At 41.0% G+C, this 26,881-nt stretch overlaps 1 protein-coding gene across 1 annotated transcript in view; it reads left to right on the forward strand.

Annotated features, from left to right (window-relative positions):
* Positions 1–5,322: 5,322 nt before the first annotated feature.
* Positions 5,323–26,881, forward strand: part of LOC122560050 (probable phospholipid-transporting ATPase IIA) — a 179,465-nt gene continuing 157,906 nt past the window's right edge. The window contains exon 1 of the mRNA XM_043710245.1: positions 5,323–6,590. Coding sequence (XP_043566180.1) covers positions 6,523–6,590 — 68 coding nt within the window. The 5' untranslated portion in view covers positions 5,323–6,522. The remainder of the gene's footprint in view (positions 6,591–26,881) is intronic.

Below are 26,881 nucleotides of genomic sequence, written 5' to 3' on the forward strand. Positions count from 1 at the left end.
CTGGATTACCTGTATACCAAATAGTGGAAGTAACATGTATTGGACTGGGCTAAATGATACCATAAGCAATGGATCAGGACTGAGCTCTGCTATCCTGGCACACCCAATCATGAATGGTGATGGACAGTTAAGCAACTCACTGGAGGAGATTGAGCCCCATTGTCAACGATAGGGGAAACCAGCACAATGCCAAAGATAAGCCTGAAAAGCATTTACAACCGACTTCAGAAGTGCCAAGTAGCAATGTATATGCCAGTCTTTCATTCAATTCTGCTCACTACCCATGATATTAAGAAGTGGCTGAAGGCATTAGATACTGCAAAGGCTATGGACCTGGAAAACATTCTGGCATTAATACTGAAAACTTGTACTCCAGTACTAGTCACGTCCCTAGCCAAACCATTTCAGTATATTTACAACACTTGAGAAAATTGTCAGTATGCTCTGTACAGAAAAAAGGACAAATCCAAATTGACCAATTATTACTCCAGTCTACTTTTGTCATCAGCAAAGTGATGGAAGGTGTACAAATAATGCTGTCATGCAACATTTAGTAATAAACTTGTCAACTGATGCTCAATTTGGGTTCTGCCAGGACCACTCAGTTTCTGAGCTCGATACAACCTTGGTCCAAACATGGATAAAAGAACTGAACTCGATGAGGTGCTTGATAACGAGCAGTATTTGGTACTGAAGAACCCTAACAGAACTCAGGTTGGTTAATTTAAGGAGGGAATCTCTTCACTGGTTGGCATCATCTCGTTAAAAAAGGAAGACGGTTATTGAAGGATTTTCTCTTGATGCATGTTTTTAATCAACCTGTTCAGATATGTTATGACACACCACTGGAGCAGCTGAGACTTGAATCCTGGCCTCCCGATCCAAAAAAATGGACACTGCCACTGTGCCACAGAATCCTGAGTTCCCCAGCTTGGATGTTTTCTAATCAACCTGTTCAGAGATGTTTAGGCACCTGCACCAGGTACACCTTGAACCCAGGCCTCCTAGCTCAGAGATAGGGACAGTATCATCAGCCCAACTAGATTCAGCAGCTTTATTAATGACCTTTAATTATAAAATGAGTGGTGGGGTTGCACAATCATCAGCGACAATGTTCAGCACTGTGTGGCTCCTTAGATACTGAAGGGGCCCATGTTCCTATATAAAAAAAACCTGAATTACAACAAGACTTGTGTTGATATGTGGCAAGTAACATTTGTCCCACACAAGTACCAGACAATGACCATGCCAATGAGAAGGAATCCAACCACCACTGCGTGAAATTCAATGGTATTACCATCACTGAATACTGTTCTTATCAACATTCTGTGGGTTACCATTGACCAGAAACTAAATTGTACTTCAATTACTCCCTGAGTAAATAAGTTTCTCCCAAATTTCTGGTTGGTTTTATTTGTGATTATCTTATATTTATTGCCTTAGTTTTGTTCTCCAACACAAGTACAAGCATTTCCTCCACTATATAAAATAGAAAATGCTCTAATTCAGCAGGTCAGGCAGCATTTCTGCAGAAAAAAAAAGTTAATGTTTCAGATTTGTAACTTTTTCATCTGGCTGTCTTGATGTCAGGTCACAAAATTGAAATATTAGTTCTTTTTCTCTCGGGTGTAATGAACTGTTCACCCCCAAAGATTAGACAGTGGCAAAGAACATGATGGTGCTCTACAACCAGAACTATCCAAATTCACAGATTCACATATACAATGACTGCAACAGCAGGTCAGACATTGGAAATTCTGCTGCAAGTTTCCCACTGCTTTCAAAGCATGAGTTAGGAGTGTGATGGAATACTTACTTACCACTTGTTTGAACGAGTGCAGCTCCAACAACACTCAAAAGATTTGACACCATCCAGGACAAATCTCTTGTCCCTTGATTTGCACCACTTTTACCATTCACTCCTTCCACCACTGATGCACAGATTTAACAGTGTGCAAAATGTCCAAGATGCACTGTAACAACTCACCAAGGTTCTTTTGATATCACCTTCCAAACCTGCGATCTGTAACAATTAGTAGGACAAAGGCAGGGATGCAAGGGAACTTCAAGTACCCTGCCAAAACATCCTGCTTTGAAACTATATCAACGTTCCTTCACTGACATCTGGAACTCGCTTTTTAACAATACTGTGACCCCATCCCTCCCCAATATGGACTTCAGCAATACAAGAAGGCAGCTCATCAGTGAAGGTGAAACTACAGATGGTCTGCACGAGATGTTCACCTTTTGTGAATAAATAAATCAAGAATTCTAGCACTCAATGGCTCCAGCAAAGTAGATAAGGGTTGTTATATTTCCATTGAAGAACCTTGCAAATGACTAATCTGTGAATTTGGATAGTTCTGGTTGTAGAGCACCATCATGTTCTTTGCCACTGTCTAATCTTTGGGGGTGAACAGTTCATTACACCCGAGAGAAAAAGAACTAATATTTCAATTTTGTGACCTGACATCAAGACAGCCAGATGAAAAAGTTACAAATCTGAAACATTAACTTTTTTTTTCTGCAGAAATGCTGCCTGACCTGCTGAATTAGAGCATTTTCTATTTTATATAGTGGAGGAAATGCTTGTACTTGTGTTGGAGAACAAAACTAAGGCAATAAATATAAGATAATCACAAATAAAACCAACCGGAAATTTGGGAGAAACTTATTTACTCAGGGAGTAATTGAAGTACAAAAACTCCCTAAAGCAGATAGTTGAGATTAATAACGCATATGTATTTAAAGAGACGCTACATATATACGAAAGGAGAGAGAGAGGGAGAGAAAGGAATAGAAGTTAGAAGCAGAGTGAATGGAGGCTTGTGTGGAATATTGACACAAACTAATTCAATATCATAGATGGTGGAAATCCAAAATAAAAACAAAGTGGTAGAGAAAGTTAGCAGGTCTAGCAGCATCTGTGGAGAAAGAAACAGAAATAATGCTTTGAATCCTGTATGCATTCTTTGAAACCCTATAGACAGAGGCCAGTTGGACATAATTCTGTAAAATTAAAGCCTGCGAAATGTACAAATTACATAACTCATGTATGCTCTGCCACTACTTTTAAAATATGAATTGCTGGCACTTTTAATACCTTTCACAATCTGTGCTCAGACATGCATAAAATTATATATTTGAGCACTAAGATAAAAACTTCTGAAAACCTGAAATAAAAACTAATATTGGAAATACTCAGCAGGCCTAGCAGTGTCTATGGACAGAGTAACCGTTAACAGTTCGAATTGAATTTGACTGTACCTCAAAATATGAAGATGATTTATTTGTGTCATTTTTGACTTGAAATGTTAACTCTGTTTCTCCCTTCCAGAGATGCTGCCAGACCTGTTGTATATTTCCAGTGCTGTCTGCTTTTACTTCTTATGTATTTGAATGCCAAGGTCACTGTTTGTTCACATTGTTCAGTCTCTTTCCAACAGGATTTTACTCCCACATCTTGTTTTCCTTGCAAGATGTATTGCCTCGCAAATCCACATTTAGTAATATGTCACCAGTCTATGAAATCTCTTGAATTCTTTCTCACAGTTTCCCATGATCTTCACCTTAATTGTATCAATCTCCGATCACTGAATTGTTATGGTGCAGATAAAGGCCATGATTGGCAAATGGACACATTTTTTGCTAGTTACTTTCACATAAAATTCACTAAGTGGAATGCTTTGAACCACCCAAAGGGTGTTACTGATTCTATATAATTGTGAGATCCATTTCTTCTCATCATTGGTTTTATTATATTTGATTAGTGCTCATTAATCTGGGCAAAAAGGGGTTGATCCAAATGCGATGTATTTAGTAGATTTTGTTTGAACAGATAAATCTCAAGAATGTCTTTTCATGGACCAACTCATCTTGAGTATATATGCTAAGCATTAGGCATTTAGGGATCTGGCCAATGGTAATCAATCTGACAGGAAAATTAAGTTTGCAATATTGTAAGAATAAGAACAAATAAAGCTCTAAGACTGAAAGACAGCAACCTCATGCAAGCCCTAGATTTAATGCCTCTGCTGAAAAGATCTGTTGCTGTTCTGTTCAGCTGTTTACTCCGAATGTGAGCAGTAAAATGAAAATCTGTAAATAATAGAGAAATACAGTTGGTAAAATCCTGCACAGAATCATAATTCTTCTCCCCAACCACCTGTTCAATCCACTTGGACATAATTCTTCCTTTCACAAAGGACGAAATGCTGTAATACTGGATTATATTCAAACATGAATCATAAATAGGAAAAGAAAATTGTTCAAATAGCTGCTTTAAGGCATTGTAAGTAAATGCCTTTTTTATGAATTCATGAATGGATTTGTGTAACCAATATAGAAGTAAATTCATTTTAAAGTTACAAAAATATAGACATAACCATTATTTATTAGTAAAGCAGTAACTATTCTCAACATTGAACACAGTATAAAAGATTGAAAACTGGTCAATATGTCTCAGTTAACAGATAGTAATATCCATTAATTTAACAAGTCTGTATTAAAAGACAACTTTAAAAGTATATTATCTTCTACTTTTCTCATTTTTTTCCGCTGGTACCTTGTTTGATTGTTGAAACAAGCACCAACAACATTCCTGTACCTCAAGCAAATGAGTAAAGGTACCCTACTTAACTAAGGTTGGGTGGAGGGTGGTATGAGGGTCACTGTCACACAGAATTTAAAATTACTCATCTATATTTCCCAACAAGTGTGAGCAGATCCTGCTGACAAGTGGGAAATCTGATTTTTTTTTTTGTTTTCCTTATCGTCAGAGTATGGCACCAAATCTAAATGTTCTTGTTGATCAGGAGGCTGTGTACTGGAGTTCACTTGCAATGAAGAATCAAATGTACCGCATCTGCAGTGGGTCTTCAATCAACAATCTTCTAGTTTAAGGATGGAGTACTTCTAATACTGCACCAAACTGATTCTAAGGGAATTCAGCTAATGTTGTTTATTTCTCTCACAAGTAATCACTTTAACACCTCATTATAACATACTTTGCTCTTAACTTCCAAAAACAGTTTTGAAGAATCCAGTGTATTAAATCCTGAACAAACATACACATGGATAAATGAGAACAAATTATTTCCTTGGCAAAAGTTATCAAATCTGGAATTCCAAAAACTGAATGAGCATTCATTTAAAGCTATATTTTTATTTTGAAACAAATTGCTGGAGAAACTTGGCAGATCTGGCACCATCAGTGGAGAGAAATCAGAGTTAAAGTTGACAATGAAGTCCTTGAAGGAACACTGGGCTCAACTCTGCTTTCTCTCCACAGATGCTGCTAGACCTGCTAAGTTTCTCAGCAATTTCTGTTTTTGTTTCAGATCTTCAGCATTTGCAGTTCTTTGTCGTATTGGATTTCCTGGCTGTGGAATATTTATTATGAAGACAGATTGGATAGACTGAAATTTTTGTTTTCCTTGGAGCAGAGGAGACTTGAGGGAGTGAGGTGCCTGATTGAGATATATAAAACTTTAAGAGCCGTAGTTAGGGTAGACTAGGGTCATAGATATAAGTGACAGGAACTTTAGATGGGATATGAATTTTTTTTGTCCACCCAGAGACTAGTGGGAATTCTGGTAGGTGGGATAGAGACAGAACCCCTCATAACAAGAGCTGGAAACTAGGATTAGAATAGTTAGGTGCTTGCTTTTGACCTGCACAGACTTGATGGGCTGAATGGCCTTTTCCGATTCTGTAAACCTCTGTGAATGTGTAACATTTATGATCCAATGAGAGCCATAGATTGCAAACTCATTTAAAATGTTAAGGAATGTTCAAATGAAATCAATGAGAAGTTCTGAGGAAGTTATATCAAAGTTTCACAACCTTGGTGAGTGAAGCCCAACAGTGTAAGACCCAAATATTGGTTTTCATTGTTACCTTTTTGGTTAGTTGTAATTACCTGCATGGTAAAACCAGACCTCAGTCTAAATAATTTTGAAGTGTGTAAGTTCTTTTGTCTGTTATGATACTGTACTAAGCCTTAGAGAATAGGATACTCCTTAAATAGTTGATTTTCACAGTGGCCACGAGCTCAAACCAGTGGTAGGGGGTGGTGGACTTGGCTTCTGCCAGGGGCAGGAACAAAAATAGTCTAGTTATTACCTATAATAATTCAGCAACTGTTAGAAAGGGCATGCCGACCTTGGATAAGAACTGAATGGATTTAAGTGTGGAACAGGCTGCCAACACTCAGCAAAATCACATTTTACTCAGATTATCCGTAAAATCCATTCCAGGAATTGTTCCCTCAGTGCAGGTCGGCGGAAAATGGGGCGCATTTTCGAGCAAGAGTGATTGTCACCGCTTTGTAGCGAGAAATGACAGCCCAGTCTTCTGTAATTGTCCACTGGTGTCCATGAAATGCCTTAAAATCGTTGCCATGGCTGTATCCAAATTGTACCTTTGACCCTGGCAAGCTGACAAACAAGGAGAGAGAGAGGCTGCCGGGTAGAGCACACCACCCAGCACCAGACAGACACAGACAGAGTTAGTGCTGCAAATATGTCGGATAGTATCCCTCTGCAGCCTGTCCGCCACAAGAAAATCCACGATTCCAAACAGAGGAGCGGGTAAGAGACAAGCTGGGAGCCCCGGCCGGGCGGCTGCAGGGTAGATCAAAGGGGAGGGTTTGTTTTTTTATATATCGGGATAAAGGCATGGAATAAAACAGGGTGTCAGATCCCTGTGTTGTTCGGAAGCGGGGGTGGCGATGGCTGTTGGTTTCTCGGTGACATTGCTTGGGGGAACAATGCTGTGACCACCCAACCCTCTAGGAAAAGGCACAGAGTTCCCCCCTCCCCAGCAGTGCCCCTTCGTTAGTATCCTCCCTCTCTATCGCTCCAACCGAGTGAGGTGATGATCCATTTCAGAGTGAAGACGCCTAGCCCTCAGCCTGTAGCAATTTCAGGCGCCTTCATGAATAATTTACTGCTTACTGGGAATGCGAACCGCCGGCTTCCTCCTCTATTAACATCGAGAGGCAAATCCGTGTGGGGTACGAGAGGCAGAGATTTATGCACAAATCGTTTTGTTGTTGATTTCTGTGAAAACAAAAACCCGTTTTGGGGGAGGGGGCACGGTGTCAGGTGTGGTGTGTTAATCAGACTCTGTCTTGAGTTGAAAGATGTTTAAGTCGTATTTCCTGGACGGTGTCCGCTGTCCTGGGTTTTGGGGGAAATGAGTACGCTCGTTATGTTACCCAGCTCCTTCCTGCTTTCTCTCGCCATTGAGAGAGTGTGCCGCTCCCTCCGTCTGAAACACTTGTTCTTGTGAAATCAACAATCCAGGAATTCTGATCTTCAGGCAGAGCCATCATATTCCTAGTGCAGGGGAACAGTGCTGCTGAAAGATTTTTGTTTTTGTCTCTGGCTACTGGAACTGGAAGAAGCCCAGGGGATGACCCGCTGCTCAGTGAGCTCATGGGGTTGTCATGTCGCCTGGTTTCAGGGTGGAGCTTCTCCTTGTCCTCAAATCAACACCTTCCCTCACAACGAAATATCAGGCACAACCTTTCTCTGGCAAGAGCACATATTATTAATAAATACCAGAATTAGGTGGAACCCCAAGCAAATCTTCTCCAACGACAATTTACACACAATAGGCTTCTTGTAGAACATTCTGTCCGAACACTGAATATGCTTTATCATCGTGTCCCCCCGACCATGATACACAAGTGTCAAGAACCTGACTGCAGTTGGAGTTTTCCTTCAGGTGGAATGTGTTTGCTTACAATGTGCATGGTGGCGCCATTTGTTACCTTAGCAAAAGAGAAGTTAACTAGCATCTGCTGTAAGAATGGCATGTTTTGCTCTGGGGCGTAAACCTTTGCTTTTTAACTGACCCTGTGGAGGTGCCGTCGAACGCAATGGAAGAATGATAGGGTGTTGCACCAGAGACAGCCCCTCTGTTTATTGGGTGCTCCGTCAGACAGATTGGCTGCCTGCACCAGGGATTTAATCTCTGCATGTGAGGCGTGAGAGCGAAAAGGTGAATAGAGACTACATTTATTGTGTGGGCGTTGGAGTCTATACTTCATTCAGTGGGGAATGTGCTGGCCAATAATTGGCTATAGCAGCAGCATCTACAACTGTAGAGAGATGGGGGAGGGGGAGAAGTGCCATGGTTGTCCATTGGTCCTTCGGCCCTTCTTATAGTCTATATTTGTGGCTGGCCGTCAGGACTGAGGTGACATCATGCCTTCTAAATTACTTCAGCAGTGTCCACTCGTGACAGTGTAACCGCTGACCTTTCAGTACCGGATAGCCTCCTCTTAACCTGCCTGATTTGACAGTTGCAAGCTTAGCTATTAGGAGGCTACCTTTTAGAGGAGAAAAAAAGTCCGGTATTCTCACCCCCAGCAAGTGTGGATTCAAACTTCCATTTGATAATTTACTAAAGGTTGTGAGAATATTGTATACATAGTGCAACATTTTAAGTCAGGAGGTATTTTATTCATATCTGCAGCAACTAACTTGGACGTGAGTTTCATTAGCAGCTTCCTGTACAACAGATAAGATGCGATGCGTAGACCTTCAAAGGGAGTGCATCTCCATTGTTTTTGGAGCAGTTCTGACTGGTTAATTTCATTTTCTTTGGGTTGGCTTGAAATTCTAACATGATACACTTTTAGAACCTTGTCTTGAGATGTAGCAGTGGTCTGACAACCAATTGTAAATACACCAGAAAATATAGTTATATAAGATTTTTTTAAACAAAATTGAATTAGAGATGGAAATAATTGGAATAGAAGTGAGTTTAGATCCTGGAATGCATGCAACCATTTCAACTAGGATAACCAGGAAAACAGCTTGACAGTTGCCAGTACAATTAGACTGGTGTAAACAGCTAAAGGTGGAAAAAGAATATGGGCAAATTATATCAGCAAGTGCTTGTTGCTTCTTACAGAAGGAATAGTCTGAAGTTTGTTTCTGGTTAAAAATTATGATCTGCGTTCAACCTTTGTTACTTTAACCTTGGGGCTGTTGTTAAAGTATCTGCACATTTGTTTGATGCTTTAAATTTATATAGATATCACAGTTAAACTCTGAATATTTACGTTAAGATACATGTATGATATTATTTCTATTTATGTAAATATGAAATGTGGTTAAAATGAGCTATGTGATCAAATTTTGCCTTTGAACATAATTTTGGTGTTTACATCATTAGAAACTCCTATGAAAAGTAAATGCCATTGAGAAGAAAAATTGCTGAGTTTACCCAATATATGGGGCATTGAAATACTAATATTTGATGTCTTAAGTGCTGAAGTTCCCGGAGAATACATGTAACTAATGTATCTTATGTTGTTTCCATGATAACATTGTTTTTTGTTATTGTAATGTAAGTGCACTGCTTCTCCTGAGGAGCAGGTGGGAGTTTAGAATGGAGCATGTGTTTAAAAAAGGAGTGGAAATAAATATGGAGCAAAGATGAAAACAAACAAAAATGATTGTGAAAAATACAGAAAACTACAAGTAAGTAAACAGAAAAAGGAATTGGCAATAAAGACTAAAGAAAAGAGAGTCAACATCAGCAACCAATAAGCAAGCAATCCAGTGTGAAATAGACGAGAGAGGGATTCAGTTTCCATGTTTTATCTGTGTGTTTGTATTTATTTGTGGAAGTTAGAAAAGGAAAAACAAAATATGATGATACACAAAATATTTAAATATGGAAGATATTGATGAAGGCCGAGCTGTGGACATTTTCAAATGGACTTCAGCAAGGAATTTCACAAGGTTCTGCATGGTAAGGTCGTGTGTAATCCAGGGAGAGCTAGCCATTTGGATACAAAATTGGCTTGAAGGTAGAAGAGAGAGGATGGTGGAAGGTTGTTTTTCGGACTGGAGTTGTGTGACCAGCAGTGTGCCGAAAGTGGACCCAGCACTGATCTGCTTTTCACCATTTATATAAGTGATTTGGATGTGAACATGGGAGCTATCGTTAGTAAGTTTGCAGATGACACCAAACTTGGATGTGTAGTCAACAGCCAAGAAGGTTATCTCTGAGTACAACAGGATCTTGCTTAGATGAGCCAATGGGCTGAGGAGTAGCAGATGAAGTTTAATTTAGATAAGTGTGAGGTGCTGCATTTTGGAAAGGCAAATCTGAGCAGGACTTATACATTTAATGGTAAGGTCCAAGGGAATGTTGCTAAACAAAGAGACCTTGGAGTTCAGGTTCTGTTCATAGCTCCTTGAAAGTAGAGTCGCAGGTAGATAGGATAGTGAAGAAGGCATTTGATATGCTTTCTTTTATTGGTCAGAGTATTGAGTATCAGAGTTGTGAGGTCATGTTGCAGCTGTACAGGACACTGGTTACACCAGTTATGGAAAATTGCATGCAATTCTGGTCTCCTTCCTATCGGAAAGATGTTGTGAAACTTGAAAGGGTTCAGAAAAGATCTACAAGGATGTTGCCAGGGTTGGAGGATTTGAGCTACAGGGAGAGGCTGAATAAGCTGGGGCTTTCTTTTCCCTGGAGCACTGGAGGCTGAGGTCTATAGAAGTTTATAAAATCATGAGGGGCATGGATAGGGTCAATACACAAGCTCTTTTCCCTGAGATGGGGGGAGTCCAGGACTAGAGGGCATAGGTTTAGGATGAGAGGGGAAAAATTTAAGATGGACCGAAGGGGCAACTTTTTCACGCAGACGGTGGTGGTATATGTATGGAATGAGCTGCCAGAGAAAGTGGTGGAGGCTGGTACAATTACAACATTTAAAAGGCATCTGGATGTGTACATGAATAGGAAGGGTTTAGAGGGATATGGGCCAAGTGTGATGGTAGGTGGGACTAGATTATGTTAGGATTTCTGGTCGGCATGGACAAGTTGCACTGAAGGGTCTGTATCCATGCTGTACATCTCTATGACACCAAAATTGTTCATGCCATGGACAGTGAAGAAGTCAGAGTACAACAGGAGCAAAATAGGAATTGCTGGAGAAGCTCAGCAGTCTAGCAGTATCTATGTAGAGAAATCAGAGTTAACATTTCAGGTCGAGTGACCCTTCCTCAGAACTGATGATATTTTCCTAGCTACCAGTTTATGTACAGAAGGAAGGCTTTGGAGAAGGGGTCAGGAGTAAACAATAGTGGGGATAATGAAAACCTCATCAGAGAGAGGAGCAGAACTTCTTCAAGGTAGGCTTGCACAGAAGAGAAGTGACAGTTAGTACAATGAGACCTTAATCAGATGGGCTAATGGGCCAAAGGAGTTTAATTTAGATAAATGTGAGGTATTGCATTTCGGTAAGGAAAGTCAGGGCAGAACTTAGTGGTAGAGTCCCGGGGAGTGTTGTCAAACAAAGAGACCTTGGAGTGCAGGTTCATAGTTCCTTGAAGGTGGAGTCCCAGGTAGATAGTATAGTGAAGAAGGTATTTGATATGCTTGATTAGATTAGGTTACCTATTGTATAGAAACAGGTCCTTTAGCCCAAGTTTATACTGACCCTTGCTTTTATTGGTCAGTACATTGAGTGTGGGAGTTGGGAAGTCATGTTGAAACTGTACAGGACATTGGTTAGGCCACTTTTGAAATATTGTGTTCAGTTCTGGTCTTTCTGCTTGACAAAAGGTGCTGTTAAACTTGAAAGTGCAGAAAAGATTTACAAGGATATTGTCAGGGTTGGAGGCTTTGAGCTATAGGGGAAAGCTGAATAGGCTGGGGCTGATTTCCCTAGAACTTTGGAGGCTGAGGGGTGACCCTATAGAGGCTTTATAAAATCATGAGGGGCATGGCTAGGGTGAGCAGCCAAGGTCATTTTTGCAGGGTAGGGGAGTCCAAAACTAGAGGACATAGATTTAAGGTAAGAGGGGAAAGATCTAAAAGGGACCTAAGGGGCAAAGTTTTTGTGCAGATGGTGGTGTGTGTATGGAATGAGCTGCCAGAAGAAATGGCAGAGGTTGGCGCAATTGCAATATTGAAAAGTCATCTGGAATGGTACATGAAGAGGAAGGATTTAGAGGGATATGGGACCAAATTAATTTTGGATATTTGGTCAGCATGGATGAGTTGAACTGAAAGGTCTGTTTTTGTGCTGTACAACTCACTGACTCTATAAGTGTTCAAAATGTTAGATTTGTTATTTCAGTCTTATTTCTCACCTAAGATGTTGCTATGTTAGAAGGAACTTCAGGTTTGTAAATTAAACTGTCTTGTGCACTAACCACAGGGAGCCTTTAACTGTAATTGTAGTTTAATTGTTGAGGTCAGATTTGGTAATACAATTTTGTTGATTGTGAAAGAACAACAATCCCTTTAAGTAAGTGAAAAGGCATTAAATACAACATTTGTTTTATAGTGGGTGGTGATTTGGTGTGATATGGAATGATTTATAAAACACTTGATCACAACTTTCAAACTGGGTTTCCATCTTAAATCTTCAGTCTTCTATATCTTCAAGTATCAGTTTTAATGGATGTTATTGCTTGAGGATCTTGCAATGTGTTTTCTCAATACTGTCACACTAAATGAGAAAAGTGACACTTTTCAACAATTTCAATGCAGCATTGCATTGCTGAGTTGTAGACAGCTCCAAATTGCAGAAGTACCAAAAGTTGACTTTTATGGAATGACAACTCGAGCTCCATTAATATAGTGGGTAAAGTTTTAAAAAATTAGTCATCAGTGTGTCAAGACCCAGCATTGTTCATCAGCTATGATAGCTTGAAGTAAATTAATTTATTGAAGAAGAATTTTCAATTGTTTTTAGTCACTTATTGATTTTTTTTTCCTGGTCCCTGAAATGAACAGAATGCACAACATCTGTAATAAAAAGAGAACTACACTCCAGCTCTGCCAGACTCCAGAAAGAGAAAATGTAAATTGATGCTTCAGTGTAATGCCTGTGTCAATATGATTTGGTGATGATTCCATTTTGTTAGTTCAAAGTCCACCACAATAGCAACCATTTGACAACCACCTGATGAAGGAGCAGCGCTTTAAAAGCTAGTGCTTCCAGATACACCTGTCGGACTTTAACCTGGTGTTGTGCAATTTTTAAAAATATATATAGTTCATCAGCATTACGTGGAATCCAAATGGATAACGTAGGCTTTCTAGATGTGTATCTGCTGAAGGTGAATACTTGGAAAAGTAGCATCTGAGTAGATGTAGACCTGTGTACAGTAGGCCAGCAACAATTCGACAGGAATCTTGATATTATTTAGTCCATTTGTGTTGCTAATATTGTTGCATTCTGTATCCAGATACCAAGAGCTTCGTTTATAGAATATCTTTGAGGGGCTCCAGCGTTTGATCCTTGGCGAAGTGTATTCGAATGAGATGACTGTTTGAGAGTGGGAACATAGTTCAACTACTGAACTGCTGAGACAATCTTGAAATTTATTTTAATTCTTACTGATGTGTAACTCTGTCAATGCATACCAAATGTCAACCTGTTCTGCTGGTTTATGGTCATACCATGTGGCAATGTAGTTGAATGAATTAGTGAATTAGCCTCAATCAACAGTAATAGAATTTACCAAATACTCAACAAGTTTAAACAAGCCTAATCTGAACTTGTTCAGCAGTTCATAAATTAAACTATTCGTCTTGTCACTTCTGGAGACCCCATGGCTCCATCTTTGAGTGTTCTTCAACTTTGGCATGTTTGACATTCAAAAAGCATATAAATGAAACTCTATTTTAATGACTTTGAGACACACTTAATCTCTTCAATATATTTATAGTTGATTATATAGTTTTGCTTCATGTTGTGTTCCCCAGTGGACTTAAGTTGAATGGGGGAAAAAAATGTTAGGAATTCAAAGTTCCATCCTATCCTTGTGGAATGATATGTGAACAGACATGGGTTCTATTCTGCATTATGTTACAAAATGCCATTTCAGATGAATTCTATCTAGACTGCAATTGGAAATCTTTGAAATTGGAGCAGTTGATGTTCCTGATTTCCTTTGTGTTTGTAGATTGATTTCCAAGTTTGCTCTATGTGGAAACATTTCATGGGTAATGGCTTAAAAGTTCTGTCTGGTCTGTGCAAAGTATGTGATAGCTTGCTGACTCATCATTTTTCATAGAGGCGGTGGTGTACCCAGAGTAAAATGTAATTCCTCAGGTAGGCATTTATTTTTCACTTCCCATCTAGAAGAGCAATGAAAATAATTCTGAGATAGTAAGGACTGCAGATGTTGGAAGTCCGAGTTGATAAAATGTGGAGCTGAAAAAATACAGCAGGTCAGACAGCATCAGAGGAGTAGGAAAGTTGACATTTCAAGTTGGGACCCTTTATCAGAACTGGGAGGGAGCTTGGAGATAAATGGGGGTGTGGGGCTGGAGCAAAGGTGAGTGGGGAAAATAATTTATATTGGTAACCAAAGAGAGTTTGGAGTTTCTTCAAAGACGTGTCTGTTATAATAAGCCTGATTTGAACTGAGGTCAGAAGCTGTTTGGACAAATATATCAACTACATCTTTTGACCATATCTTGTTTGGTTGTTTTAACTATTGATTTGTACATTGCTCACAACCTTTTAGTGGAAAGGAATGCTCCAAACATCTGTTTAAAACAAAACTATCTAAATTGAAAAATGGGCTTTATTTTGACTTAGAAATTGGTTTACTGGTCCAGTAAAGCTATATATTGTACTGCTGTTTGCTGCAAAATTATTTTTGTTCTGAATGATGTCCATCTTCCAATAAGTACAATTAACAGTGTGCTCTGAAATTTGAGTTGGTAGGGCACTTTGAACATGATGAGTAGCTTGCCAACATTTTTGGCTTTCATGTTTTTTTTTCTGCTTTCTAACTCAAGAAATGAGTAAATATTAACCGCATAGCATAGTACTGGGTCCTTGTAATGTTCAATTCATAGGCTTCACAGGTGGAATGGTCCTGTTTATGGAAGCTGCTTTGCTATCACAGATAGCGTTGCGAGAAACCAAAATCATAATGGAAAGATTTATCCTTTTTTTGTTTTTTCTTTCTCTGAGAACTTCGTAATATATGGTGTGTGCAGTTCAGAGGATGGTAATTGGTCTTGGTTACCATGCTTGTGTGTCTTTTATTCAAGCATGTGTTTGAACACCAGGGATTGATAGGCTATTCAACTGTGTAACACCATTAAAGCCAAGCTATATTCTGTCTTCCTGCAAGATTTGAGATTCTTCCAGGATCTGAGCAGAAATGTGAACACAATTTTTTTACTGAAGCCTGCTCTGAATCTGAATGAATTAATTGTAAAACAGTTAGTGATCAGTGATCCAAGCTTTAGAAATGATTAGGGTTTTGTCTTGACAGAATGTCTATATGCACAGGGTGCAGTGGATATTGACCTACCTAGACAAGTAAGTTGTCAAGGACTCGGTTTGCTGACCCTACATAGGATAATGGCAGAGTACACTTCAAATTAGTGGGGAAGAAAATTGACTATGACTGCTGTCAGGAAAATCCATCCTACAAAATGTTTCTGTGTGGAACAGGAAGAGGCAGTGATAGGTTCAGATATTTTGTTGAATCTTCCATGAAGAAAAGGGGAAATAATTTAGTATCAATGGATTCTGATTCTGGATCATCCAAGATGGAGGATGGGGAAAATTTCTGTCTGTAACAGCTACTCCTTTTTGTTTTGAGGTATTTTAGGAGCTGGAGGTGATTTCCTCAAATTCCAGGAGCAGCAATTACTGTTTTATATGCTGTTGCATTGTTTTGGAACTTTGGGGGAAAAAAAAGTCAAAACAACAGCAATTTTAAAAGGGAGAAGACAGACAAAGGAAGCACATGGTGAGGTCCGTGCAGGAGACAGGGGAAAAAAACTGACACCAGAGTGAACCTGCACAGTTACTGCCTTTGCTGTTTGAATTCATGTATTGTTGGACGTCGGAGTGCATCTGAGAAAATTAACAAACAGTGAAATTCACAACTGATCTTGGAGGAACTGTTTGGGTGAAGATCACAGCACAGAATCCGATAAGTTAATTGTTTTAAGTGGCTACAGAAAGTCTGCAGTAGTGAGTAGAGTGGGTTCTTTCTTGATTATGTTTTTTGAGATATGTCTCTTGATTAAACTTAATATATAAGCCATAACTATTAATCTAACCTAGGGCAGTGTTTTGTAGAGGAATAAGACTGTTATTTTCTGGGTCTGTAGATTATGAAGGAGCAAAAATGGCCTTTAGTAGAGTGATGTGTGTTTCTTGTCAGGTGTGGGAGTTTAAAGAGAGTTTAAGGGTTACTGTGGATTATATCTACAATAAATGCTGTTGCAAATCTTATCAGATTGAATGGATTGTTTGGAGAGACAGTTAGAAGCAATGAAGAATTTGCAACAGTATGTGATGGATGGCAGTTATTGGAAGGGGGGAAAGTTACAGATACAGTCACGTAGATGGGTTAACTCCAGGAAAGGTAAGAGAGGTAGGCACCTAGGGCAGGAGTGTCCTGTGGCTACACCCATTTCAAACAAGTATGCTGTTTTGGAAAAAGTAGGGGGTGATGAATTCTCAGGGGAATGTAGCACGAGCAGCCAAGTTTCTGGTATTGAGACTGGCTCTAATGCAATGAGGGGTGTGTCAGGTTCCAAGAGATCAATTGTGTTAGGGGATTCTCTAGTCTGAGGTACAGACAGACGTTTCTGTGGCCAGCAGAGAAAAATCAGAATGGTGTGTTGCTTCCCTGGTGCCAGGATCAAGTATGTCTCAGAGGGTGCAGATTGGAACCAATGACATAGGAAGGGAAAAGGTTTGAGATTCCGAAGATTGATTACAGAGAGTTAGGCAGGACTTTGAAAAGGAGGTCCTCGAGACTAATTAATATCTGGAATACAGCCGGTGCTACGAGCTAGTGAGGGCAGGAATAGGAAGGTAGAGCAGATGAATGCATGGCTGAGGAGCTGGTGTATGGGAGAAGGATTCACATTTTTGTATCTTTGGAATCCCTTTTTGGGTAGAAGTGACCTGTACAAGAAAGACAGATTGCACCTAAATGGGAAGGGGACTAATATACTGGCAGGGAGATTTGCTAGAGCTGCTCGGGAGGAATTAAACTAGTAAGGTGGGGGTGGGGGGATCCCAGGGAGATAGAGATCAATCTGAGGCTGGTACAGTTGAGAACAGAAGTGAGTCAAAGGGACAAGGTAGGACTAATAAATTAAACTGCATTTATTTCAATGCAAGGTGCCTAATGGGGAAAGTGAGGTCTGCAGATGCTGGAGATCAGAGCTGAAAATGTGTTGCTGGAAAAGCGCAGCAGGTCAGGCAGCATCCAGGGAACAGGAGATTCGACGTTTCGGGCATAAGCCCTTCTTCAGGAACGGGGAAGGCAGATGAACTCAGCATGGTTAGGAACACGGGACTGGGATATCATAACAATTACAGAAACATAGCTCAAAGGATGAGCAGGACTGGCAGTTTAGTACAAATGCTACAAGAAGGATAGAAAGGGAGGCAAGAGAGGAGGGGCAGTGGCCTTTTTGATAAGGGATAGCATTATATCTGTGCTGAGGAAGGATATTTCTGGAAATACATCCAGGGAAGTAATTTGGGTGGAACTGAGAAATAAGAAAGGGATGATCACCTTATTGGGAATGTATTATAATTTTCCTGACTATTAGGGGGTCTGAGAAACAAATTTGTAAGGAGATCTCAGCTATCTGCAAGAATAATAGTGTGGTTATGGTAGGGGATTTTAACTTTCCAAACATAGACCGGGACTGCCATATTGTGAAGCGTTTAGATGGAGAGGAATTTAAGTGTGTACAAGAAAATTTTCTGATTTCAGTATGTGGATGTACCTACTAGTGAGGGTGCAAAACCTGACCTACTCTTGGGAAATAAGGCAGGGCAGGTGACTGAGGTGTCAGTGGGGGAGCACTTTGGGGCTAGCGACCATAATTCTATTAGATTTAAAATAATGATGGAAAAGGATAGGTCAGATCTAAAAGTTGAAGTTCTAAATTGGAGAAAGGTCAATTTTGACGGTATTAGGCAAGAACTTTCAAAAGCTGAATGGGGGCAGATGTTCGCAGATAAAGGGACAGCTGGAAAATGGGAAGCCTTCAGAAATGAGATAACGAGAATCCAGAGAAAGTATATTCCTGTCGGGGTGAAAGGGAAGGCTGGTAGGTTTAGGGAATACTAGATGACTAAAGAAATTGAGGGTTTGGTTAAGAAAAAGAAGGAAGCATATGTAAGGTATAGACAGCATAGATCGAGTGAATCCTCAGAGTATAAAGGCAGTAGGAGTATACTTAAGAGGGAAATCAGGAGGGCAAAAAGGGGACATGAGATAGCTTTGGCAAATAGAGTTAAGGAGAAACCGAAGGGGTTTTACAAATACAATAAGGACAAAAGGGTAACTAGGCAGAGAATAGGGCCCCTCAAAGATCATTCCTGATGAAGGGCTTTTGCCCGAAATGTCGATTTCGCTGCTCATTGGATGCTGCCTGAATTGCTGTGCTCTTCCAGCACCGCTGATCCAGAATCTGGTTTCCAGCATCTGCAGTTATTGTTTTTACCCCTCAAAGATCAACAAGGCAGCCTTTGTGTGGAGCCGCAGAAAATGGGGGAGATGCAAAATGAGTATTTTCCATCATTATTTACTGTGGAAAAGGATATGGAAGGTAAAAAATGTAGGGAAATAGATGGTGACATTTGCAAAATGTCCATATTACAGAGGAGGAAGTGCTGGATGTCTTGAAATGCATAAAGGTGGATAAATCCCCAGGACCTAATCGGGTGTACCCGAGAGCTCTGTGGGAAGCTAGAGAAGTGATTGCTGGGCCTCTTGCTGAGATATTTGTATCATCGATAGTCACAGGTGAGGTGCCGGAAACTGGAGGTTGGCTAACGTGGTGCCACTGTTTAAGAAGGGTGTGAAGGACAAGCCAGGGAACTATAGACCAGTGAGCTTGACGTCGGTGGTGGGCAAGTTGTTGGAGGGAATCCTGAGGAACAGGATGAACATGTATTTGGAAAGGCAAGGACTGATTTGGGATAGTCAACATGGCTTTGTGTGTGGGAAATCATGTCTCACAAACTTGATTTAGTTTTTTGAGGAAGCAACAAAGAGGATTGAGGGCAGAGCGGTAGATGTGATCTGTATGAACTTCAGTAAGGCGTTCAACAAGGCTCCCCATGGGAGACTGGTTAGCAAGGGTAGATTTTTAGATTAGATTACAGTGTGAAAACAGGCCCTTCGGTCCAACAAGTCCACACCAACACTCCAAAGAGCAACCCACCCAGACCCATTCCCCTTCACCTAACACTATGTGGGCAATTTAGCATGGCTAATTCACCTAACCTGCACAACTGGAGCACCCAGAGGAAACCCACGCAGACACTCAAATGTGCAAACTGCACACAAACAGTTGCCCGAGGTGGGAATTGAACCCGGGTCCCTGGCGCCGTGAGGCAGCAGTGATAACCACTGTGCCACTGTAGATCTCTTGGAATACAGGGAGAACTAAGTGGCAGATGGAGTTTAATTCAGATAAATGTGAGGTGCTGCATTTTTGGGAAAGCAAATCTTAGCAGGACTTATACACTTAATGGTAAGGTCCGAGGGAGTGTTGCTGAACAAAGAGACCTTGGAGTGCAGGTTCATAGCTCCTTGAAAGTGGAGTCACGGGTAGATGGGATAGTGAAGAAGGTGTTTGGTATGCTTTCCTTTATTGGTCAGAGTATTGAGTACAGGAGTTGGGAGGTCATGTTGCGGCTGTACAGGACTTTGGTTAGGCCACTGTTGGAATATTGTGTGCCATTCTGGTCTCCTTCCTATCAGAAAGATGTTGTGAAACTTGAAAGTGTTCAGAAAGATTTACAAGGATGTTGCCAGGGTTGGAGGATTTGAGCTATCTGGAGAGGCTGGAGCGGTTTTCCTAGGAGCGTCGGAGGCTGAGGGGTGACCTTTATAGAGGTTTACAAAATTGAGGGGCATGGATAGGATAAATAGACAAAGTCTTTTCCTTTGGGTTGGGGAGTCCAGAACTAGAGGGCATAGGTTTAGGGTGAGAGGGGCAAGATATAAAAGAGACCTGAGGGGCAGCTTTTTCGCACAGAGGGTGGTACGTGTATGGAATGAGCTGCCAGAGAATGTGGTAGAGGCTGGTACAATTGCAACATTTAAGATGCATTTAGATGGGTATATGAATAGGAAGGGTTTGGAGGTGATATGGGCCGTGTGCTGGCAGGTGGGACTAGATTGGGTTGGGATATCTGGTCAGCATGGACGGGTTGGACCGAAGGGTACTGTATATCTCCCAATGACTCTGATTCTCAAGTGCACTTTAATAATTGGTGTCATGTCGGCCCAGATAAGGTATTGAAGGTGTAACTCCCAGTGAAGGTGTCTGTGCCACAATAGTCAGACTGATTCTAATCTTTAAAAACAGATTTACAGAATCTTATATGGATTCATGCAGTTTTTGAGCAAAGCAAAACGTAATTCTGCAAGTACAAATTCACCCCACAAACTTGTATGTGGTTGTGAGAGTTGGGGAGGGATGTGAGAGGGTGTGTGTATGTGTGTGAGTGAGTGTGAAGGGGTTTAGGTCTATGAGAGGGTGTCTGTATGTGTGTGTCCGTCTATCTGTGGGCATAGTGCAATAGGGTCACCTGTAGTGTGACATGAACCCAAGGTCCCAGTTGAGACGATCAGCCTCTGCTTGGCCACTTTTTTCATTGCTGCCTATCCCGAAGTCCGCCTTGGAGGATGGTCACCCGAAGGTCCAAGGTAGAAGACCAAACAGAGGCTACGACAATGCACCATGCCTCAGGACCCCCTTGCCTGCAGCGTATGCGATAGACAACATTGTCCGAGTCACATGAGTACCTGCCATGTACAGGAAGAGAGGTGTCCCCACACGTAATGGTGGTATCTGTGTCGACAACGTCTACCATGACAAGGTTGCATGGTATTGTCCTGAAAGCCGGGCAGTTTGCTACGAACAATCATCTGTTTGAGATTTGGTGGCTGTTGAAAGGCGAGAAGTAGAAGTGTGGGCAAGGTCTTGGCAAGGTGCTCATTCTCATTGATAACGTGTTGCAGGCCGCGAAGAACATGGCGTAGTTCCTCGGCTCCTGGGAAGTACTGGATAAACTGCCCAGCTTTCAGGACAATACCATACAACCTTGTCACTGTAGAATGTTGACATGGATACCACCATTACGTGTGGGGACACCTCCCACCATATGCGTGGCAGGTACTGGTGTGACTCAGCCAATGTTGTCTATCTCATAAGCTGCAGGCAAGGATGCGCTGAGGCATGGTACATTGGCGAGATCAAACAGAGGCTATGACAACGGATGAATGGACACCGCACAATAATCACTGGCTGGAGTGTTCCCTCCCAGTCGGAGAGTACTTCAGCAGTCTGGGACATTTGACCTCGGACTTTCGGGTGACCGTCCTCCAAGGCAGACTTCGTGACAGGCAACAACGAAAGGTGGCCGAGCAGAGGCTGATAGCCAAGTTCGGTACCCATGGGGATGGCCTCAACTGGGACCTTAGGTTCATGTCACACTACAGGTGACCCTATTGCACTAGTCACACACAGACAGACAGACAGACACACGTGTGCGGACACACTCTCAGACCCTCTCATACATACACACACGCCCTTTCTCACAGACGTAAACCCCTTTACACTCACACTTACTCACACACATACACACACCCTCTCACAGACACTCAAACCCCTCCCCCACAAACACCCACATGTACATATAAGTTTGTGGGTTGAATTTGTACTTGCAGAATTACATTTTACTTTGTTCAAAAACTGCATGAATCCATGTAAGTTTCTGTAAATCTTTCGATTTTTTTAGATTAGAATCCGTCTGAGCAATGTGGCACAGACAGCCTCACAGGGAGTTAACGCCTTCAATAACTTCTCTGGACTGACATGATACCAATTGTTAAAGTGTACTTCAGAATGTAACTTTTAAAAAAAGTTTTGTGATTTACATATGAAAGAACTGAAACCAACGTGGTCGTTCTAAAAGATGAGAGACGTAATAAACAATCCAGGTCTTTTTCAATATATAATTTCAGTTAGATCACACTGTAAATGTTTGCTATAAATTCTGTCTTAAATCTTATTCTCCACAATCAGCTGATGAAGGAGTAGCGCTACGAAAGCTAGTGCTTCATAGAGTCATAGAGATGTACAGCATGGAAGCAGACCCTTTGGTCCAACCTGTCCATGCCGACCAGATACCTTTCCCCACTCACCATAAACCTATGCCCTCTAGTTCTGGACTCCCCGACTCCAGGGAAAAGACTTTGTCTATTTATCCTATCCGTGCCCCTCAATTTTGTAAACCTCTATAAGGTCACCCCTCAGCCTCTGACGCTCCAGGGAAAACCGCTCCAGCCTGTTCAGCCTCTCCAGATAGCTCAAATCCTCCAACCCTGGCAACATCCTCGTAAATCTTTTCTGAATCCTTTCAAGTTTCACAACATCTTTCCGATAAGAAGGAGACCAGAATTGCACACAGTATTCCAACAGTGGCCTAACCAATGTCCTGTACAGCCGCAACATGACCTCCCAATTCCTGTACTCTATTCTGACCAATAAAGGAAAGCATACCAAACGCCGCCTTCACTATCCTATCTACCTGCAATTCCACTTTCAGGGAGCTATGAACCTATGCTCTCAGGACTGTCTGTTCAGCAATACTCCCTAGGACCTTACCGTTAAGTGTATAAGTCCTGCTAAGATTTTCTCTCCCAAAATGCAGCACCTCGCATTTATCTGAATTAAACTCCATCTGCCACTTCTCAGCCCATTGGCCCATCTGGTCCAGATCCTGTTGTAATCTTCGCTGTCCACTACACCTCCAATTTTGGTGTCATCTGCAAATTTACTAACTGTACCTCTTATGCTCACATCCAAATCATTTATGTAAATGACAAAATGTAGAGGACCCAGCACCGATCCTTGTGGCATTCAACTAGTTCTTCCTGTATTCCATGAGATCTAACCTTACTAATCAGTCTCTCATGGGGAACCTTGTCGAACGCCTTACTGAAGTCCATATAGATCACATCTACTACTCTGCCCTCATCAATCTTCTTTGTTACTTCTTCAAAAAACTCAATCAAGTTTGTGAGACATGAGTTCGCATGCACAAAGCTGAATAAACCTGTTGAATTATAACCTGATGCTGTGTGATTTTTAACTGTGTACACCCCAGTCTAACACCGGTGTCTCCCAATTTTAGAATGTTGTGGGTTTGTTCAATTGCTGTGGTGGACTTTGTCATAGCCGTTGAAATGTGAGCAGAATTTTCAGATTTGGAGCCTTCTCTGTGAAATAGAAGATTTTAATTTTATTTTTTCAGCTTTGTGTTTACAGAGCATTAACCAGACAAGGAAAAACCTTTAAAGCAAAGCTGCATTATTGTAGCAATGCTGAGTTAATATATCGTGGCAAGGACTTGTGCTCTCCAGTATATTTCTTAGGGTATCCAAGAATGTGCCAGACATAATTACAGGATAAAGATTTTTGCTTTAAATGTGACATTTTAAAAAACTATTCACAGGATGTAGGTTCACTGGCTAGACCAGTATTGTTTTGCCCATCCCCTGTTGGCCAGAGGGGAAATATGAGTCAATTATGTATCTGTGGATCTTGAGTCATACATAGACCAGGTAAGGAGCCATTTTCCTTCCCTGAAGGATATTAGTGAATTAGATGGGTGTCTATGACAATCGACAGTGATTATGTCATCATCCTTCAATCAGCTTTTAATTTCACCATCTTCCATGATGGAATTTGAACCACTGTACCACCACCTCCCTTTTTAATGTCTGATGTCTCACTCACTCACTCGCACACACATACACACAGGATTTCCTTTGTCTTGGATTTGTCTTCTCTTGGCTGTTACATATTACCATCAATTATTTTTTTCCAGGCACCTGAAAAAACCTCAGCAAAGCTGTTTGGTTTATGTTTGCAGATCAAAAACAAACCTTTCCCTCTTTCCCCAGAGTTTACAGAGGAACTCGGACGGGGAGTATTTTGATCAGTTAATCAAATTCCAGATAATTGAATTCTGGCTAACATAGTTTAGTCAAGCACCGGGACCTTGCGATCTTGCCAGATAATCAAATGCCAGATAATCGAGATTCCTCTGTATTTACTACTTTTTAGCAGATTCAACTATCTCTGCTTTAAAAACTGATAAAGGCTAGAAAGAAAAACAGAAATTGCTGGAAAAAGCTCAGCAGGTCTGGCAGCAGTGACCTCCGAATTGATGATAGCTAGGAAGATGTCAGTTTCTGTGCAGAAGACAGGATGGAGGAGAGTTAAGGGATAAACGATAGGTGGGGATAGAGCCCAAAGAGAGAGGAGAACAGTTGGACAGACAAATTAGTGAATAACATTCTGGTTAGAAGAGTGAATAGTTATTAATGGGGACTGTTAATGGCTAACAATGGGTTCTATGGAGTAGCCAAGTATGTGTTGACAAGGCCTGATGTTTTTGGTTTCTAAAGGCTAGATTAGTTGTGTTCCATTCAAAATTAACATTTAACGTCTACCTGTTTTGGTCAATCATTGTCTTTGGGAGGGATACTTGCACCCTTTTCCATTCCTTTTCTTTGCCCTTCCCCCCTCCTTCTGTCTCACAGTTGCTTGTTTCCACATTTAAATAAAACTGTTTACATTGGGCCTTGATTATATGCTTGCTTATTACTGGCTGGCTTTTCTTTTAACGATGTTAAGGTAGTCTCAGAATTTACTTTCATAAGGGGAAAAATTCTGAACAACATTAACAGTTTCTGTTCACATTTTATATTTGTATTTGCACTGAGGTGTGTCCATTAAATGCCATTGTCTACGTACAAAACAGGGATGGCGATAAAGAAAGGGTGTAACTTTTGGCATATTTTAATACTATATATGGTATAAGAGCTCCTGGTTTAATGGTAAATCTAACAAATACCCATCTATAAAAATAGTTTGTCTTAATAGATGGTTATGTAGTTGTATGTAGTTTTGACATTTTTAACAAACTTTAGTTATAAAACAGAAAGCTGACATGTGCCACTGTAGCCAGTGTAATGCTTATGTGTACGTGGTCTTGTGATATGATTCCTATATGGATGGGTATGTTGTGTACTACTTGTACGTACACTGCAGGATAAGGATACTAACCCAATGTGATACCAGTAAGAAGAGTGTTTGCATTAGATCTGTCTTTTGTACTCCGTTAGCTGTACTGAATCAAACAGCAGTAAGTCTTCCTCTGACAAACAGTGAAATGGTAAGATAAAACCAGTCACGATTTTCATTGTTGATGGTTATCCAGTGACTTAAGTTGGAAAGTGTATGTGTGCAGTTATCCTATGAAGCAAGAATAACGTTGGCTGTGGTGCAACTAAAAACAGCCCCAATTGTGTAACACTGAAGGTGTTGGTCACTATTAGGACTTGTGTGAAGCTGGATTTGAAGAAGAAAATGAATACTGACCTTAACATGGGCCTCAGGAGTAGACCACTTGGCCCTTTGAACCGTCGTCTTCATTCATGAAGATTGTTGATGTTTTAATTGCAGTCTGAGTTCCACTTTCCTGTTTGCCCATACCTCTCAATTATCAGCAATCTATCTAACTTGGCCTTGCATATACCTGTATTCAATCACCAAGTCTCCATTGCGTTTTGGTGAGGAAATTCCCCAGACTGATGACCCTTTTAAGAGAAAGAACATCTCATGTTTGACTGAAAAGAGAGATCTCTTATTGCTAAACTTTGTCCTCTAGTTCTAGTTTCTTCCAAAAGAAGAAACCCCTTCCTGGCATCCACCCTTTCCAGTCCAATCAGCAACCTAATATGGTTCAATAAGATTATTTCTCACTCTTCTACACTCTAATTGTTATAGGCCCAACCTATTCACCCATTCCTCATTAGATAAGTCCATCAACCCAGGAAGGTATCTGCCAAACCTCCTCTGAACTCTAATACCATTCGATCCTTTCAAAATTAAAAAGACTATGGTCTGACCAAGGTACTATACAGTCACAGTAAAACATACCCAGTCTTGTATCCCATTCCCCTTGCCATCAGCACCAATATTCATTTATCAAGAAAAACAACAGAGCTGCAGATCCTGGAAACCTGAAATAAAAACCAAAATTGCTGGAGAACCTCAGCAGATCTGGCAGCATCCATGGAGAGAAAGCAGAGTCAACATTTTGAGTCCAGAACTGATTTGTAGCTGGGAAAGTGCTGAAGATGGGATCAGGCAAGATGGGGAGGAATGAAATGATAGGTGTAGATGGAGCCTGGAGAGAGAGCACAGCAGTTGGGTAGATAAAGGAATGGATAATGGTAAGCAAGGGAGAAAGAAAAGCTGATAGTAGGGATTGTTATTGGGTGAAAACGTGTTGGCTGTGCTGAAAGCAGCTCATGTTATGACGGGGCCTCGGCTGTGGGGGGCTCAGTGGCTGAGTAAAGGACTTAGAAGGTGTTCTAATTCTAAAATGATTGAACTTGATGTTGAGTCCTGAAGGCTGGCGTGTCCCCAGCAGAAAAGGAGACGCTAATCTCCCAGCTTACACCAAGCCCTGTTCGAACAATGCAGCAGGCCCAAGACAAATCTTGATCAGGGAGCAACTGGGTGCTCAGGGTCATTTTTCCGCAGACAGAACATAAAGCAATTGCCCAGTCTGTGTTCTGTCTCCCCAGTGTCAAGGAGATCACATTGTGAGCAGCAAATACAGCAGACTAGATTGAGTGAAGTGAAGTAAATAGTTGCTTCACCTGGAAGATGTGTCTGGAGCCTTGGATAGGGAGGAAGTAAATGGGCAGGTCTTACCTCTACAGTTGAATGGGAAGTGCTACGCAGGTGTAGGGAGGTATTGAGAGTGGATGAGGAGTGGACCAGGATTACTTGA

Source organism: Chiloscyllium plagiosum, chromosome 20 (assembly GCF_004010195.1).
Source record: "Chiloscyllium plagiosum isolate BGI_BamShark_2017 chromosome 20, ASM401019v2, whole genome shotgun sequence".
NCBI lineage: Eukaryota > Metazoa > Chordata > Chondrichthyes > Orectolobiformes > Hemiscylliidae > Chiloscyllium > Chiloscyllium plagiosum.